This window comes from Crinia signifera, chromosome 4, assembly GCF_055691185.1.
Source record: "Crinia signifera chromosome 4, ASM5569118v1, whole genome shotgun sequence".
Classification (NCBI taxonomy): domain Eukaryota; kingdom Metazoa; phylum Chordata; class Amphibia; order Anura; family Myobatrachidae; genus Crinia; species Crinia signifera.
In genome coordinates this window covers 103,151,137-103,167,931 of record NC_139220.1, presented here as the reverse complement: position 1 = coordinate 103,167,931, position 16,795 = coordinate 103,151,137, and the positions used below count along the sequence as shown (strand labels likewise).

The window sequence follows — 16,795 nt, the reverse complement described above, 5'->3', positions numbered from 1 at the left end:
CCGGGCGCCATCTTGGGAGAGGCAGAGTCAGTGCTGCCGGGCGCTCCCAGCAGCAACACACAGAAGCGGGGGAGACAGGCACAGGAGAGCACAGTGAGTAATAACTGCGCTGCAAAGCGTGCCCCAGAGGCCTAGCTACACACCATCCATTTGGCCTGGGCCTCCTGTACTCCTGTGCTTCTGCGCTTCAGTCAGCCCATCTGCCATCAAAGTACAGGCTACACTGCACACGACAGACTGAATATCCTCCTTTCTCCTGTGTGCCTGTCATCCACACACATATAGCCTTCCTAGGCAACCACAGCCCACGCCAGTATATTCATTTACTAGGCCCCTTACGATCACAGCTCGCGGGACCGCGGAGTCTCCTGCCCTCAATTGACAGCATGGGGAAGACTAACCGCAGCTCGGCGGCCGCCCAGCTGGAAAAATTCGCAAGAATCCCACGTACAGCTTCAGAGGCACCAGACACGGATGAGTCACATCAGTCCTCCTCCCGTGCACCCTCCCCACAGCACTCAATACCTCCGGTAGCTGAGGGTCCTGAAGATGCCCTGCAAAAAGTATTGGAGGCCGTGACCTCCAGCGAAAAGAGGCTGACAGAAAAGATGGGCCAGGTTCAGTCGGACCTGTCCATCATCCATCATGACCTACAGAGGGTCCGGGAGAGAATGGGCGAAGTGGAGGCTCGTACGTCCACATTGGAAGATAGATTCTCGCCTCTTACCGACAGGGTCTCTGACATATCCTCGCAAGTTGCCTCCATTCAGACCAAGCTGCTGGACATGGAGGGGCGACTACGGAGAAGCAATATCCGAATAGTGGGTCTTCCGGAGAAGGAGGAGGGTATACACCCTGAGGCCTTTGTTGAGAAATGGCTCCGGGATACTTATGGCACGGATACTTTCTCTCCCTTTTTCTCTGTGGAAAGAGCTCATCGCGTTCCTATGCGCCCCCTTCCACCGGGTGCCCCCCCCCGTACCCTCATTGCTAAGCTCCTCCATTACAGAGACAGAGATATGGTCTTGAAAGTAAACCGCACCAAAGGTCCACTAACTTGGAATGGTCAACGGGTATCGATATTCCCAGACTTTGCGGTGGAGGTGCAGAAAAGTCGGGCTCAATATGCTCAAGTCAAGAGACGCCTGAGAGATCTCAATCTATCCTATTCCATGCTGTTTCCATCAAGGCTGAGGGTCATCGTGGACGGCGAGTCAAAGTTTTTTGCTACCCCAAAGGAGGCATCAGTATGGCTGGACACCACAAGACCGGCCAGACGGGCCGTGCTGGATGATGCCTGAGTGTGTTGGCTTTCTACTACCCGTTATACTACTAAGAAGTTGCTGCTGGGCCTAAACATCTGACTGTCACTACATAACATTGTGGACTCCACCATCTGTGCTGCGACAGATTTAATCCTGTGTTGAAAGAGCGTATGTATAAATGTAGGTGGGCTAGGTCTGCAACCTGCCCCTGATAGTCATTATATTCTTTGCCCACGGTTTATTAGAAATGTTTAGTTAACTGTTACTGCTTAAGAGAGGAAAGGGTTTTTTTTCCTTTCCCCAAGGGACTTAATAGTTCAGGGATCCAAGTATGTCAAAGTTCCGGGAGACATGCAGGGTGGGGGGATGTTGGGGTAGTTGTAGGATAACTCAGATTGTAAGCTGGTCCTCTTTGAGTATTTTGTCTTTGTCCTTTTCTTTCTTTCTATTTTTCTTTTCTTTTATTATGTTATGTGCATGCGGTAACCCAATGTTAATATTACTATGCATACACTGGAGTCTGTGGAGAACCAGATTCAATGTGCTGCTAGACTACGATTCTGACCTTAGAACTGTTCTATGGCTCCCAACGTAGTTAGGATCACCTCATGGAACGTCCGTGGTCTCAATGACAAAATTAAACGTTCCTTGGTGTTTAACCAAATTCGTAAATATAAAGCTGATATAATATGTCTGATGGAAACACACCTGATGGGCACCAAGGTTATGTCACTTAAGAAGCCATGGATTGGCGGGGTATACCACTCGTCCCATACTTCCTCCTCCCGGGGAGTGGCAGTCCTGATTCGCAAAAATGTTCCTTTTAGTGTGGAGAAGGTTAAGACTGACAAGTGGGGCAGATATGTGTTTTTGCTGTGCGCTGTACACTCCATCCCCCTGTTGCTGCTTGCCATATATGTACCCCCCCCTTATTCGGCCGAAGTACTTAAACAGGCCGCAGAATTTGTTGCAGACTGCCCTGACACACCCATCATTAGCGTGGGGGACTATAACAATATCTTAGACCCGACACTAGATGTACACCACGCCTCCAGAGTGCTGGTGAGGTCTGGACACAAACAGTTCAGGGCAATGGTGGAGGGCATGGGTCTGGAGGATGCATGGCGACATAGACATCCCACTGCCAAACAGTTCTCGTGTTTCTCCTCCACGCACTCCACCTTCTCTAGAATTGACCTGGCCTTGGTGTCTCGATCCCTCCTCCCCGGTGTCCACTCTGTCGGCTATGAACCCAGAGGCATATCCGATCACTCGCCCCTGACCCTTGATGTTCAGCTGGGAGGCGACAGAGGCCAGTCATTTTGGAAACTTAACAAGTTCTGGTTGGAGGGTCTAGGCACTGGAGAAGACCTGGTGGGTGCTTGGGGGGAGTTCCTGGAACTAAACAGAGACACGGCATCGGTAGCAGTGGTGTGGGATGCCTTCAAGGCCCACACCAGAGGCTCACTGATACAGAAAAAAGCTGCCCTTAAAAAATCATATAAACAGAGAGAAATGGAATTAGAATCCACATGCCAACATAGGGAGGAACAATACCTGAAGGATGGCCTGGATTCGTCCAGGCGCCAGTGGCTACTTGCACAGGAGGCGTGGGTGGAGTGCCTTGAGGAAAAAGCCAAATATAAACTGCTTTACACTAGACACTCTCAATATGCATTTGGGGACAGGCCCGGCAGCTACCTGGCGCGGCTGGCTAACTCAGAAAGATCTAGTAACACCGTGTGCAGGATCTTGTCCCCCCAGGGAGTCTCGTACACAAACACCCAGGATATTGTGGGTCAATTTGTAGACTATTACCAAACCCTATACAGCTCCAAGTTGATCTACGATGCCCAGGCTATACAGGACTACTTAGATCAAATTGATATGCCCTCACTGACATCGGAGGACAGGGAGGCTCTTGATATGCCCCTCCGGGTGGAGGAGGTGGAGATAGCCATCAGATCATTCCCAGCTGGCAAGGCCCCAGGCCTTGACGGCCTTCCTATAGACCTCTACAAAAAACATATTTCGTTCTATGCCCCTATTTTATTGAACTTATATAATGAGGTGTTTACACACGGCTCCCTGCCTCAATCCATGCTCGAAGCAAATATAGTGGTACTGTTGAAGCCGGATAAGAATCCATGCTTAGTGGAGTCATACAGGCCCATCTCCCTGATCCCCACAGACATAAAAATTCTTGCCAAAATACTCTCACTTCGCCTCAACACGGTGATCTCCAAAATTATCCACAGCGACCAGACTGGCTTTATGCCAGGCAAGTCCACCATGATCAACGTACGTAGGCTTTATACCCATTTGCAGAACCCACGCGGGGATGCGGACACTTCAATTGTGGTCTCACTAGACGCAGCCAAGGCATTTGACTCAATTGAGTGGGAATTCCTTTGGCATACCCTGACAAAAGTGGGGATTGGCCCTACATATATTAGATGGGTTCGTATGTTGTATGCCTCCCCGCGAGCTAGGGTTTCTGTAAATGGGTTTGTGTCCTCCTCATTCAATCTAGAGAGGGGAACACGCCAGGGATGCCCCCTATCGCCCACTCTGTTTGCTATCGCGGTGGAACCCCTGGCCTGCCTGATACGTATGTCACCAGCGGTCAAGGGGTTTAGGGTGGGACGACTGGAGGAAAAAATTGCGCTATATGCGGATGACATTTTGCTATTCATCTCCAGTTACGCTGCCTCTATGCCTCCCTTGTTAGAAATAATTGACACGTTCGGCTCTTATTCTGGCCTAAAAATTAATTGGGATAAGTCCTGTGTTCTACCATTCTCAGGGGACGTCCCAGCAAATCCCGCAATCCAGCTTCCCCTCCAGTGGGTTAACTCTTTTAAATACCTGGGGATCCGCATCTCTAATACACCGTCCCAGTACGTCTCCCTTAATGTTCAACCCCAACTGGCCTACCTGCACTCTAGGATCGCAGTCTGGGGGAAGCTGCCCCTAACCGTTTCAGGGAGAATAAGCCTTATTAAGATGACGGCCCAGCCTAAGCTCCTATATATATTGCAACACTCCCCGATATATATACCCCTCCAGATATTCAGGAAGATAGAGAGCCTGCTCTCTTCTATTATTTGGGCCGGCAAGAGGGCACGTATTAAGCTTAATACCCTTACAATGACACGCGAATGTGGCGGCATGGCTGTCCCCTCCTTCCGTCTCTACTATATCGCAGCGCAATTGGCGCAGCTGGTGGATTGGGTCGGCGAGGACGTGGCGGACCTGCTGCCCACAGTACTCATTTCAAATAGGTTGCCAGGTATGTCTCCATTGCAGTTGTTGCTAAGCGACAACGTACAGCTAATAAAGATGCCAATAATTAAACAAGCGATCCTGGTGTGGCGACAATCCGGTCGACTCCTGTCGACAAAGGGACATGACCCTGACACCCCCCTGGATGGCGCTAGAGCATTCCCGGAATTACAGGGCCTTCAGATTAGGGAGTTCTGGGGCACATGGGGCATCACCTCGATTGGCCAAATTTATTCAAATAACATACTTAAATCTTTCCAACAAATTAAAGACGAATACCAGGTGCCAAATATACACTTTTTCCGCTACCTCCAGCTTCGACATGCCTGTCAGACACAGTTCCCTGGTGACCCCCCGGCGTTCAGCGGCTCGCCTGTTAGGAGTCTGCTGGCGTCGACGGGGCCCCCTGGGGCTGTCTCCAGATTCTATGCGGCCCTGCTTGCGGCGCACCATGCCCCTGGCCTGCCCTCCATTAAGGAGGCGTGGGAGCAGGATCTGGGCCCCATTACTGATGAGGACTGGGAGACAGCACTGAGCAGCCCGCGCATCTCCACCACATCCTCTAGATACCAGCAGGTGCAATTATATGTGATGCATAGGGTTTATTTGACTCCCATTAGGTTGTGCAGGATGGGGGGTAGGACTGACTCCAGATGCCCTAAGTGCAGCTCCCCAGGCGGCACGTTTTGGCACCTGCTGTGGAGCTGTCCAATAATCACATCCTTCTGGCAGGAAATAATTTCCTCTATTGTCTCCACGGGTGTTCCCCGTGACATTCTCACCCCACGACTATGTATTCTGGCACTATTAGAGGTGGACGGGCCAGATAAATATATGCTAAGATATGTGACCAACCTATGTGCACTTGCCAAGGTATGTGTGGCTAGAAAATGGCTCGCATCAGAGGGTCCTACCTTGCGAGAGTGGACGGGTTTGACTAACCTGGTGATCAGACATGAAAAATTTGTATATGCTGCCAGGGGCTCCAAAAAAACTTATCACAAAATATGGGACCGATGGGCTGACTCGCCCCTCATGCGTCAGTCTGACTAGGCTCTATCGAGCATTGTGAACGTATATTTGGTAAGGTAACACTACATGGGGCACGGGCTGAGTGGGAACATGTAATCACATGTTTCTGACTAACAATACACAAGTAGACACTCTATAAACACACAAGATGGGCTGTCATACTTTATTCAACAATCCAAATCCTATAATACATTACATGGTTCTGGGAAATAAATGCGTTTATTGTTCCTTGATAATATGTTTGTCCAAGGTATCTCCAGACTAGATGGTAAAAAATAAAAAACCTAAAGAATGTATGTAAATGATGATGGCACTAAAGGGTGGGCCGTGCTGCACACTGCCAGATGTTATTTTGTCTTCTGCCTTCATTTTTTTTTTTTTTCTTTTTTCTTCTTCTCCCTCTCTTTCATCTTCTATTTTTCCAATTTTTCTTGTTATTGCATTGTATAAGTTGTAATATGTAAAAATTTTCAATAAAAATTATCGAATTTAAAAATAAGCTACAAAGTCGGGGAGATTCTGCAGGGTCTGGAGTAAAATTGCAGATACTAGATAGCCATGGTTTCAGCCACCAGAGGTTGCTTCCTCTTCCGCTTTAGTCTATTACTGAGGGATGGATAATATTAAAAGTACATTTGTTAAAGCTGTGATTTATATCTTTCAGTGTAATATTTATATTGGCAGGAGTGATTAGATCTGAGATTTTTGCTAAATGTAACAGCATATCTGCGGCCATGATTCCCAGTACCGAATCCCTATTTATGTCAGATGTGTAATTTGATGGCCAAACATGTCCTCAAGATCTACCATCAGTTCATATTGGTCAGCAGCCTGTGGATCTATATTAGGAATGAATGCAGCATGTTTGAAAATGTGACAGTTAGTAATGACTACAGCAGTGCAGCAGCTAGGTGACCTGGAAAACGTGGGCCTTTGGTAGATCGCAAGGGCTGGTTTGGCCATACCGGCCTTAAGCTGCCCATACACGCCCCGATGCGGGCTTGCGTTGTGGGCTTAAATAGCAGGGATCACATCACATTGCATTGCCTGTGCATGCAATGCGATGCAATGTGATGAGAACTAAAGTACAAAAAGTATGTGCAAGCACATACTTTTTGTACTGTGCGATGAGGTGCCGCGGGAGCGCGCACCTCAAAGCACAGAACGCACAGCCCGGATCGCAGCGTGTATGGGCTGCTTTAGACTGATTTTTGCATCTCTTAACATTTTTGCATTCACTTTCACTATCTTGTAACCGTGCATGGCGTTCTCACTAGGTGCTCCCTGTCTAGCTCCTATAGTGGGACCAGTCATATGGGTCTGTGGTTTATGCATCCATCCATTATGATGGCTGCAAGTGGCTTCTTTGGATAACTTGTTTCATTTCTAGCTGTTGCCTCACCCAAATGCTCTTTTCTATAGATATCCTAAATGAAATCTTTCAAAGAAGTTAGGTCTCGGGAAAATTTTACTTAACAACTATACATTGGGGACCTGGTTGCACAATAAATTATTGAGCGGATAAAGTTATTCAGCATTAAATAGATATATTATAATATGCAAAAGGTAATCCTGATCCTGAAAGATGGCACTGAGGATTACATGAACACAGAAATGTAACAGGAATTTGGTGTATCTCTTGCTGTGCTCTGATAGAGGACTAATTTACTATGTTTAGTAGTATTTGTATTTCAGCTCTCCGCATAGAAATTCTCAGTCACCTAGCTTCTCTGTGCTCTGTTCTATTCCCTAGATGTAATCCAAAGACAAACTCCTTGGTGTCACCATTGTTTGTGACTCTCCTTGCAGGGAAATGGACAAGAGGAAGTTGTTGCCTGTGCCTGGGATGGACAAACTTATATCATTGATCACAACCGCACAGTCTTGCGCTTCCAGGTGGAGGAGAATGTCAGTGCTTTTTGTGCAGGTTAGTAAACTCTCAGCCATTGTATATAAGTGAATTTCTGCAAATGTTTGTCTTCTTATGGTTCTAATCCTGTTCACACTAGGACTTTACGCCTGCAGAGAAGGTCAGAATAGTCCTTGTCTGGTTTATGTGGGTTTCAACCAGAAGATTTACGTATATTGGTCTGTGATACTAGAGAGGATTGAGTCATCAAACCTTTTGCGAGTCTTGGAGGAAAATGAACAATTGACATCACTTCTCAGTGAACTGCATGTGGGTAAGGGAACCATTTATTTTAGAAATATTTAAACAATTTCATCTTTGTTGTGCAGGTGTACTTTAATGATTTTCTTGCACTTTTTGTGATGACCACTCATTCCTAATCTCATATGACTATGGGGGGGGGGGGGGGGGGATTGGGCTTCTAGAGTCTTTATTCTTTTTATAGTATTTTCTCTTTCATCTATCCTGGTGACACAGCTCAACCATGTAGGAGGGTCCGAAGGAGCCAGGCACCTATGCTAAAGCTTTGAGAGGCAGGCTCCTCCCTTCTGCATCCCTGACTCCTCAGTTCGTGTTAGGTGCCCACCGGAGTGGGTGCTATGCTGAAGGGCTGCTGCTGCAGCCAGGAGATAGAGTAGCTAGGGCAGTGGTTCCCAAACTTTTTGAATCACGGCACTCTAAAGTATCAGAATATTATTCGCAGCACCCCTAGGCCAAATGTTGGTTACTGATTTCAGGAAAAACATTAAATTAGTTGTGATTTAAATGTTTTCCTTAGGTCCACTTATGTGGTGAGAAACATGATTCACTTCTGTTTACCCACATATTCTTAATTGGAAGCAACAAGCACTGATTTTCCCTATTTCATTGGCCATACATAACTTGAATTGTTCTGGACCACCAACCTGAGGCACCCCTGCAAGTGCTCCAAGGCACCCCAGGGAGCCTAGGCGCACAGTTTGGGAACCACTGAGCTAGGGTGTTTATTTTTTTTATTAATTGTATATCTTAATTAGGCAGAAACAGTGTGAGGCTTCCTTGAGAAGTTCCTCACACTGACAGCGCAGCAGGGGCTGACAGAAGCAGGGGCTGGCATAAAATCTGGAGAGCAATAGTGATGGCGTAAATAGGCCAGCGAGTAAGAGGAATGGTGGGAACAATGGAGAGAGTTGATGTTGGGGGTTAACACGGTTGTCAATGAGAGGCTCATCTAGGTGAGCAGGTGGCAAGTATCAGCTCAGCAGGCACCATTCCTCCAGAGGGATATGTGTTGGAGGTTCTGGTCTCCATGAAGGGAATGCTAGAATAAAGTTCCCCCATAGGTACTTGATAAACCTGATTCTATTAATAATGTTAACCAATGAAAACAGAAATATTCATGAGCATGCTGAGTACACAAATGTGTATTTGTAATAGTTTTATTAAAATTACAATGTAACTTTAAAATGATTGTTTTTTGTTTTCAGATCTAAAATAGACAATAAAAGTTTACATAAAGCCTTTTACCTGGTTGATCTACTGTATGTTAACGTGGATGTCTCCATTGCTTTAAGACAGGGTTGGGGAACCTTCGGCCCTCCAGCTGTTGTTGAACTACACATCCCAGCATGGCCTGCAACAGATTTAGCATGGCCAAATAGCAAAACTGTAGCAGGGCGTGCTGGGATGTGTAGTTCAACAACCACTGGAGGGCCGAAGGTTTAAGAAATGCATTTTTCATCTTGCGTCAGGCTTGTGAAAACACCCAATGCATTTATCAGTGTTTAATAATGACCTCCACTTTATGTTCTGGTAATTGTGTAGCCTGGTATAATTGTAGTAACTTAGCCTCATCTTAATAGTGCTTTTACTAATTACAGGTGCAAACAGTGGCGTAGCTACGTTTTGGGCGCCCCCCCGCCGTTAGGGGGGGAGGGCGCCCATACCCACCCCCTGCCGCCGCCCCGTCGAGCACCCCCGTCGCCTATGCTAACCCCCTCCCCCGCAGTCTTACCTATCGCGCTGGTCCCGGCGGCTCCGTCCGTTCATCTGCTGAGGATGACCACAAAATGGCGCCCCCGTACAGCAGACAGTTTCAGAGAACTGTTTGCTATGTGGGGGCGGCCATTTTGTTGTGGTCCTCATCAGAAGAACGGAGCCGCCGGGACCAGCAAGATACGTAAGTCTGCGGGGGATTGGGGGGGGGGGGGGGGTTACTATAGCACCGCAGCCCCCGGCGCCCCCACATGCACAGCTCCCCCCCCGCGGTGGCGGGGGCTGCGTGCTATAGTTACGCCCCTGGGTGCAAATCACATCCATTAATGTACTATTTATTTAATTGACCTATTTCTTGTCTGGTATTGCAGATGTGAATGATGTCTCTGCTGTTCGTGAACTGATACATCGGACTATGTATGTTCCTAATGAAGAACATAAACCTTGTACTGGAAAGAAGGGCACAGACACTTGGAATTTGACTACATAAAAAATGATACCTCCACCATATGGTCGCAATGCAAAATCATTACCCAGTGCTACATCTTTTACAGCATTCCTAATGTGCTCAATAGATTTTTTTCAGGCAGAGAAAATTTCCTGTAATAAGTTGTGCCCATTTTCCACTTTCTCATGAGCAGAGACCATTATTGCACTGCATACTTACATCTGTATTCTGACACTTGGCTTGAAGGTCATAAGGTTGACCTACTGGCCAGTAATTCTTTCTATGCACCAGCAAATTAGTTATTCACTTCCAGTGTCATCAAGTGCAGACGAAGGCAGTGGCCCTTATTCAATGCGGCTGGCGACGAGGGGTTAAATGGCAGGGATTGCAGAAAACCGGTGATCCTTGCTGTTTAACACCCTCGCTGGCCGCTGACCCTATTCTATGTTCCAGGGAAATCCTCGCTGTCACAGGATGGCGAGGATTCCCCCAAACAGTGAGGCTCGCGGCTAATGCAGGGAGCCCGCTGCATTTAGCCGCGAGTCTCGCTGTTTCTGCGGCCACATACGCCGATTCACCCTCGCACCAAAAACGGAGCAAGGGGGAATCGGAGTATGCAGGGGGTTAGTGGAATACTCAGAGCGAGCTGTGATAGCGAGCAGGCAGCCCTGCTCGCTTTCACAGCTCGCCCCCAGCATTGACTGCAGCAGAATTGCCATCGTATTCAAAAACCCCACAGTGATACTGTGACAAAAATTTCCCTAAGGGGAACCCCATATAGGCGTGAATAAAACACCAATTAAGAGGAACCATCAAACCTCCCAGAGCAGACCATTATAACAGCTCACTTTTCCCAACTTTCCAACACCCCCATTACCAATTTTTCCACACTTTTTCTTTTACTTTTTATTTTATTTTTTGCCCAAATTAGTAAAGTGGAATTTAAAGTGATACTTACCCTCAGTCTCATAATTTTACCACCACACACACAAAATAAATTTTCATTTGAATACAGGCAGCGCTTGCGTCCATTCTCCAAACATTATGGGGGATATTCAATCGCCGTCGAGCATCTCCCGTGGGGGAGATGCTCGACGGGCCCTATTCAATGCTGTCTTCCCCGACAGCATTGAACAGGGTTTCCTGGCAGAACGAGCCCGACATCTCTAGCTGTCGGGCTCGTTCTGCCGAGAACAGCCGGGAAGTGACGAGCTGCCGGCTGCATCTCGTCACTTCCCGGCCGCAACTCGCGGCCATGCCCCCTTCTCGTCCCGCTGCAGGCGGGACATTGAATCCCGCCTGCATGTTCTCGGTCGAGCTGACCGAGAACGGGACTGGGTCACGGCAGGCGAGCAAGCTCGTCTGCCGTGACCCGAAGATTGAATACCCCCCTAAATATGAACAAAAAGGGTTTGGGTTACCCTAAAGACAAAGCAGCGCCTAAACACAACTGACAAAAAGGTGAGCGCAGTGCACCCTATCTGTATCTTTCATTGGTTAAAATGTGTCTGAATATTTTAACTCTGTTAGAACCAAAATTGTTGGCTAACCATACTAAAAAGGTATCTATAGATCAAGACCGCAACCTCCATTTACAACATATCACAGTGTCAAGATTATTATATCAAACAAAACCTATAACCATACGTCCTCAAAGGGTATCAAGAATAACAACATCACAATATTTTGGAACAGAACCAGAACCCCAAATAAAAGTCTTTAAACTCAATGTTGCTTACTGGCGTGGTGATCTCTGCAGCTCCAGGTCATCTTCCCTCCATCGTTCCACTGAGGTAGTTGATAGAGTTGTAGATTTCCCTGTTGTGTACACACACCCCCCCCCCCCCCCCCTAATTGGAATGTTTTTGCATACCATGTTCTCTCATAATCGAAAAGGAAAAACTCTACGTTGCAGGGTTTTCAAAATTGTTCTCAATTGACTATGCCCCAATGTATGTGACTCTTCTATTTTGTCTCCAAATGGAGAGTGCTCTCATGTGTACATAGTTTAATAAAGTACAGACAATTGTTTATTTTTTTGATGTATAAATACAGCTATGTTGTATATTTACCACAAGAGTTATTTTTTGTTTTTTTACTGAAGTGTTGCTGTAAGCCTTTCTTTATTAAACATCGAACATTGAGGGCTGTTTCACACAGTACGGTTCCTGCCGCACGGTGAAATCCCGTACGGTCAGGGAGCCGCGCCGCACTCAGAATTTTATAATGGCAGGGATTGCCACAGCCCGGCAGCCGTCCCTTCCAGTGGGGGGATCCGGCTGCAGCCGTGCGGCCGGGCCGTGGCCGTCCCGTGTGAATGGACACAATAGTGTCCATTCACAACTGCTGAGTGCGGCACGGCTCCCTGGCCGTACGGGATTTCACCGTGCGGCAGGAACCGTACTGTGTGAAACAGCCCTAAGGGCTGTTTCACACAGTACGGTTCCTGCCGCACGGTGAAATCCCGTACGGCCAGGGAGCCGTGCCGCACTCAGCAGTTGTGAATGGACACTATTGTGTCCATTCACACGGGACGGCCACGGCCCGGCCGCACGGCTGCAGCCGGATCCCCCCACTGGAAGGGACGGCTGCCGGGCTGTGGCCATCCCTGCCATTATAAAATTCTGAGTGCGGCGCGGCTCCCTGACCGTACGGGATTTCACCGTGCGGCAGGAACCGTACTGTGTGAAACAGCCCTTAGGGCGATATTCAACCCAGGATTATGAGTGTTGGAATCCCGACCCTTCTTCATTCAGCTTGACAGCGGAATTCAATGTTCCGACTGTTAAGTGTCGGAAAGTGGGCGTGTCGGCGAAAACAACCACAGGTTGTCGAAAAACGGTTATGAATTTGACAATCCGAGGCCGTTTCTGACGAAACAGTTCCAATCTGATTTAAAGTCGGATCTGGTTTGTTGGAACCTGCCTTCAATAACGTCAGAAATGGCCGCATTGAATAGGCGGCACCCACTATTTCCACCTGCAGAAATATTTGTTATGCAGAATGGTCATATTTGTTATGCAGAAAGGATAATTTTCTGTCTTTGGATGCCTGCAGTAAACCGCTCAAACAAGGAAGAACATTGAAATGCCTGCAAAGAGCTCCCTGGGTAGGAGACCAACAATGATACAAATTAACAGACAATGGGGATTTCATTTCTAAACCCAAATTCCCATTTAACCTTAGCATGAAGTCACTGATACACAAGATTTTATAGACTAGGCATGTGTGCCAAAATGCACATATAGGACAACATAATGCTCACAAAATGCAAAACACAAGAAAATGACAATGTAAAATATTCCTGTATAATCTTTAAAATATTGTATGTACAGTGGTAACGCATTAGCAAGAGGAAAATATTTTTTTTTATTTAGAGATTTTTTATTCTGGAGAAAAAGGTACTGACATGCAGGGTCCTTATTCCTAGAGCCTTCCGCAAATTAATTGATTACAATCAGTATTAATATAGCTGTTACTGCACAATTTTGTTTATAGAAAAAAAACTGCATTACAGTTGATTGGCATGAATTAATCCTTTATCTGTATATTTGAAAAAACTAAATATTCCAAAAACCATTGTTTTTCTGAATATTTTTTTTTTTTCGTTTACACCCCCACGCCTCTTTTTTCATACCTACCTCATCCCCCGGTGTCCACAGCGGACATTGGAGTCCTCTTCAGCGGCATTCCAAGTCCCAAGGATGCATTGTGCAGGCGAATCTGTGACGTCACCGGTGCACTTGCACAATACATCCTTGGGAGGTGAGGAGGATTCCGAAGGCCGCCGGGAGACCAGGTAAGTATGAAAAAGAAATTATTACAAGATCAGCAAAAATTCCTTATCCAAAATGCTCATGGTCCCGGATACTCAACCTGTATTTAATCTTTTAATAAAGTGATGAACATGGGTTTATTCAATTAAACTTTAATTTGTTTTGTTTGCGGTTAGGAATTTCATGTTCCAGAATGCATTGCCAGTTGGTGAATGGAATGGAATGCTGGTGCTTGGTCAGGGCCGAAACTAGGTGTTTCGGCGCCCGGGTCGGCAGTCACTTGGTCGCGCCCCCCCCCCCCCCCCCCAAAAAAAAAACCCCACACCAAATTACTGCCTTGGGGACAGGCAGTGGGGGTCCGGGGACTGGAGAAGGTTAACTCCGGCTCCTAGCGCTGCCGGGCGGTGGGTGGGAAGCAGATTTTGAAAAGACTTCTCGGACGCTGATTGGCTGAATTCAGCCAATCAGCGTCCGGCAAGTCTTTTCAAAACCTGCTTACCGCCCGGCAGCGCCAGTAGGAGCCGGAGTTAACCCACCAGTCCCTGGACCCCCGCTGCCCATCCCCGTGACCTCACACTTGCGCCCCCACCCTCCAGCGCCCGGTGCGCGTGACCCCCTAGCCCCCCCCTAGTTACGGCCCTGGCTTGGTTCTATGTAAGGCATAGAAGCGGTCGAAACTTTGTTTTTTTCTGCATTCATCTCTGTATTTTCATGCTAATTCCTTCCCTAAGAGATTTGTACTGTTCAGGCCTGAGATGCCCATTGCTAGAATCTGTAGATGATAAAATACCGATAGATGCATCTTTATAAGCCCCTATGTGAGCTACTCTGTCTATTTATTCAGAGCCGCTATCCCGTATACGCCAGAGACATGCCCCCGACATGCACCTGACACATAAAACACAATGTCACCGTGCCACACTTCAGCTATCGCTCTGTTACCTCCTAGTCACTGCCTAGGACAGTGGTAGCCAACCCTAGCCCTCGAGAGCTACCAACAGTTCACATTTTCCAGACAACCTAGCTGCTGCACAGCTGCACTCTAATTAGCTCACTTGTGATTCTGTCAGGAGACCTGCAAAACATGCACTGTTGGTAGCTCTCGAGGACTAGGGTTGGCTACCCCAGGCCTAGGATAACCCATAAATTGCTAATATCTTTTATTTAAATTGCAAACAAAATTGGGAAGCTCTGCGGATCAGGCACATGCACAGACAAAAGCATTGATATACTATGGCCGATTAAAGGCCATAGTTCAACAATAGCTGGCAGCTAATCCTCGATACAAGGGGCAACAAAGTGATGGGAATAGGGGCATAAATTCATTCCAGTTGCCCAGAGGCAAGATAAACTGGTGTGTCCCCCTTCAGTGGCTTAAGCAAATACGCCGCAGACACCCGTGATGTAGTGTATATACAGAAATGCAAAGTATTAAGGGGATTAATATAGATATAATTATGCCTAGTTGATATAATTAAGTGCTCACAATATATATATATATATATATATCACCCGTTGTGGCAAGTTGAACTAAAGTAGGCACTTGAGACCAACCTGTGGACAGTGAGCAATGATGCAGTCATGGCATGGTTGGCAGTTAATGCTATAGAGATCAGAGGACCTGTTTCCAGGGGCATGTATGTAACGTCTACATGTGAAGAGAACATGGCACATGGTCCCCTGGCATCCCCCCAGCAGTGACACCGCTCATGTGGGCTAGTGCAGGTGTGTGATGCACAGCACAGGGCGTGTGACAGTAACCCCTGAATGGAGGGGGCGGATGCCCGCACACACCTTCCCCTCCACCCATACAGCAGAATTCCGAGAAACATTCTCTCCAATCCGGAGCAGGCTCCTCTGTTCAGCCAATGGGGAAGTGTGGGGATAGCTGTGACTTAAGACGTGTCTGCTTATGATCCAGTGGAGGAACAACCGCTGGGTACGGGTGACTACCTGGCATGGAAAGTGTCAGTGGAGGAGCATGTTGGCTGCGTGCGTGGGTCTACCATGGTAGTACCAGCTTTATGGCACCTGGGATAACTGCATTTTATCTCTGGTTGTGGATTCCACTGTCGTACGTCATAGAGCTGTCACTGGTGATTATTATCCCCACTGATTATCATTACTGTGCTCGCACCTGCACAGGGATTGCACACTGAAGGAAGATGGTGTCACTTGTCTTTTTCGGGCTGTATAATGAGAGAGAAAATGGCAAATTTATGATTTGAGTTTTATTTTGCGATTTCTGCGGATGGACAGTGACATTTGTAAAACCGGTTCTTAGCAAGCACCTAGGACCTAAGGAGAAGCTACTTTCCAAGTTTCAAGACTGTAGGCCTTGTGATTTAAGAGATTTCATGATTTCAATCTATTGGCGTACCTACATGCGCACACAGGCAATTCCAAGGGGAACGACCAGTGTTTTTATGGAAACACCCATAAAACTCTGGCTGTTTCCCTGATGCCGCACCCCCCCCTCCCTCCCCTTCCCATGCAAATGCCTCGATGAGTGTGATAATCGCCGAAGTGGCTGCACATGTGCATAATCGCACATGCGCAGTCCCCAAAACATTGGCACGCGGCTATATTCGCTTAATAGTGAATGAAGCTGAATCATCCCCTTAGTGAGGTAAGGAAGGAGTAGAATTGGTGAGCAGATGGGTATGGGTAAAAACCAGACTGGACAGGCACCATGCATCAATATCGGTCATGCTGGAACTTGTAGTCTCTGGTCTGGGGGTGTCCTGTCCGGTGGGGCTGCTGTAACACCGATCACCAGGGAGAGGAGAAGAGGGAGAATACAGCCTCCCTGCATGGTCCGGGGATGTAATAAAAACCAGAGCAGGGCTGGGTAACACCGGCCCTCCAGATGTTGATGAACTACACATCCCAGCATGCCTTGCATCAGTTTCAGCATGGCCACATAGCAAAACTAATGCGAAGCATCCTGGGATGTGTAGTTCATCAACATCTGGAGGGCCGGTGTTGCCCAGCCCTGGTCTAGCCCATACGGAGAGGCTGTAATCTCCCCTTCCCCATGTCCCTGGTGAAAGCCATCACACGCATCTCCCCTGAATGCCGGACCGGACATCAAACTCTGCATTCC

At 47.5% G+C, this 16,795-nt stretch overlaps 1 protein-coding gene across 2 annotated transcripts in view; it reads left to right on the top strand.

Moving 5' to 3' along the window:
* The window catches only part of ITFG2 (integrin alpha FG-GAP repeat containing 2), a 58,726-nt gene extending 46,734 nt beyond the window's left edge, over window positions 1-11,992 (top strand). The window contains exons 10-12 of one of the 2 annotated variants that reach the window (XM_083182100.1): window positions 7,392-7,509; window positions 7,592-7,761; window positions 9,837-11,992. In XM_083182100.1, the coding sequence (XP_083038226.1) occupies window positions 7,392-7,509; window positions 7,592-7,761; window positions 9,837-9,842 (294 nt within the window). In that variant the 3' untranslated portion in view covers window positions 9,843-11,992. Of the gene's footprint in view, window positions 1-7,391; window positions 7,510-7,591; window positions 7,766-9,836 lie in introns of both variants that reach the window. The other variant, XM_083182099.1, reaches the window with a different exon arrangement.
* The last annotated feature ends 4,803 nt before the right edge of the window (window positions 11,993-16,795 follow it).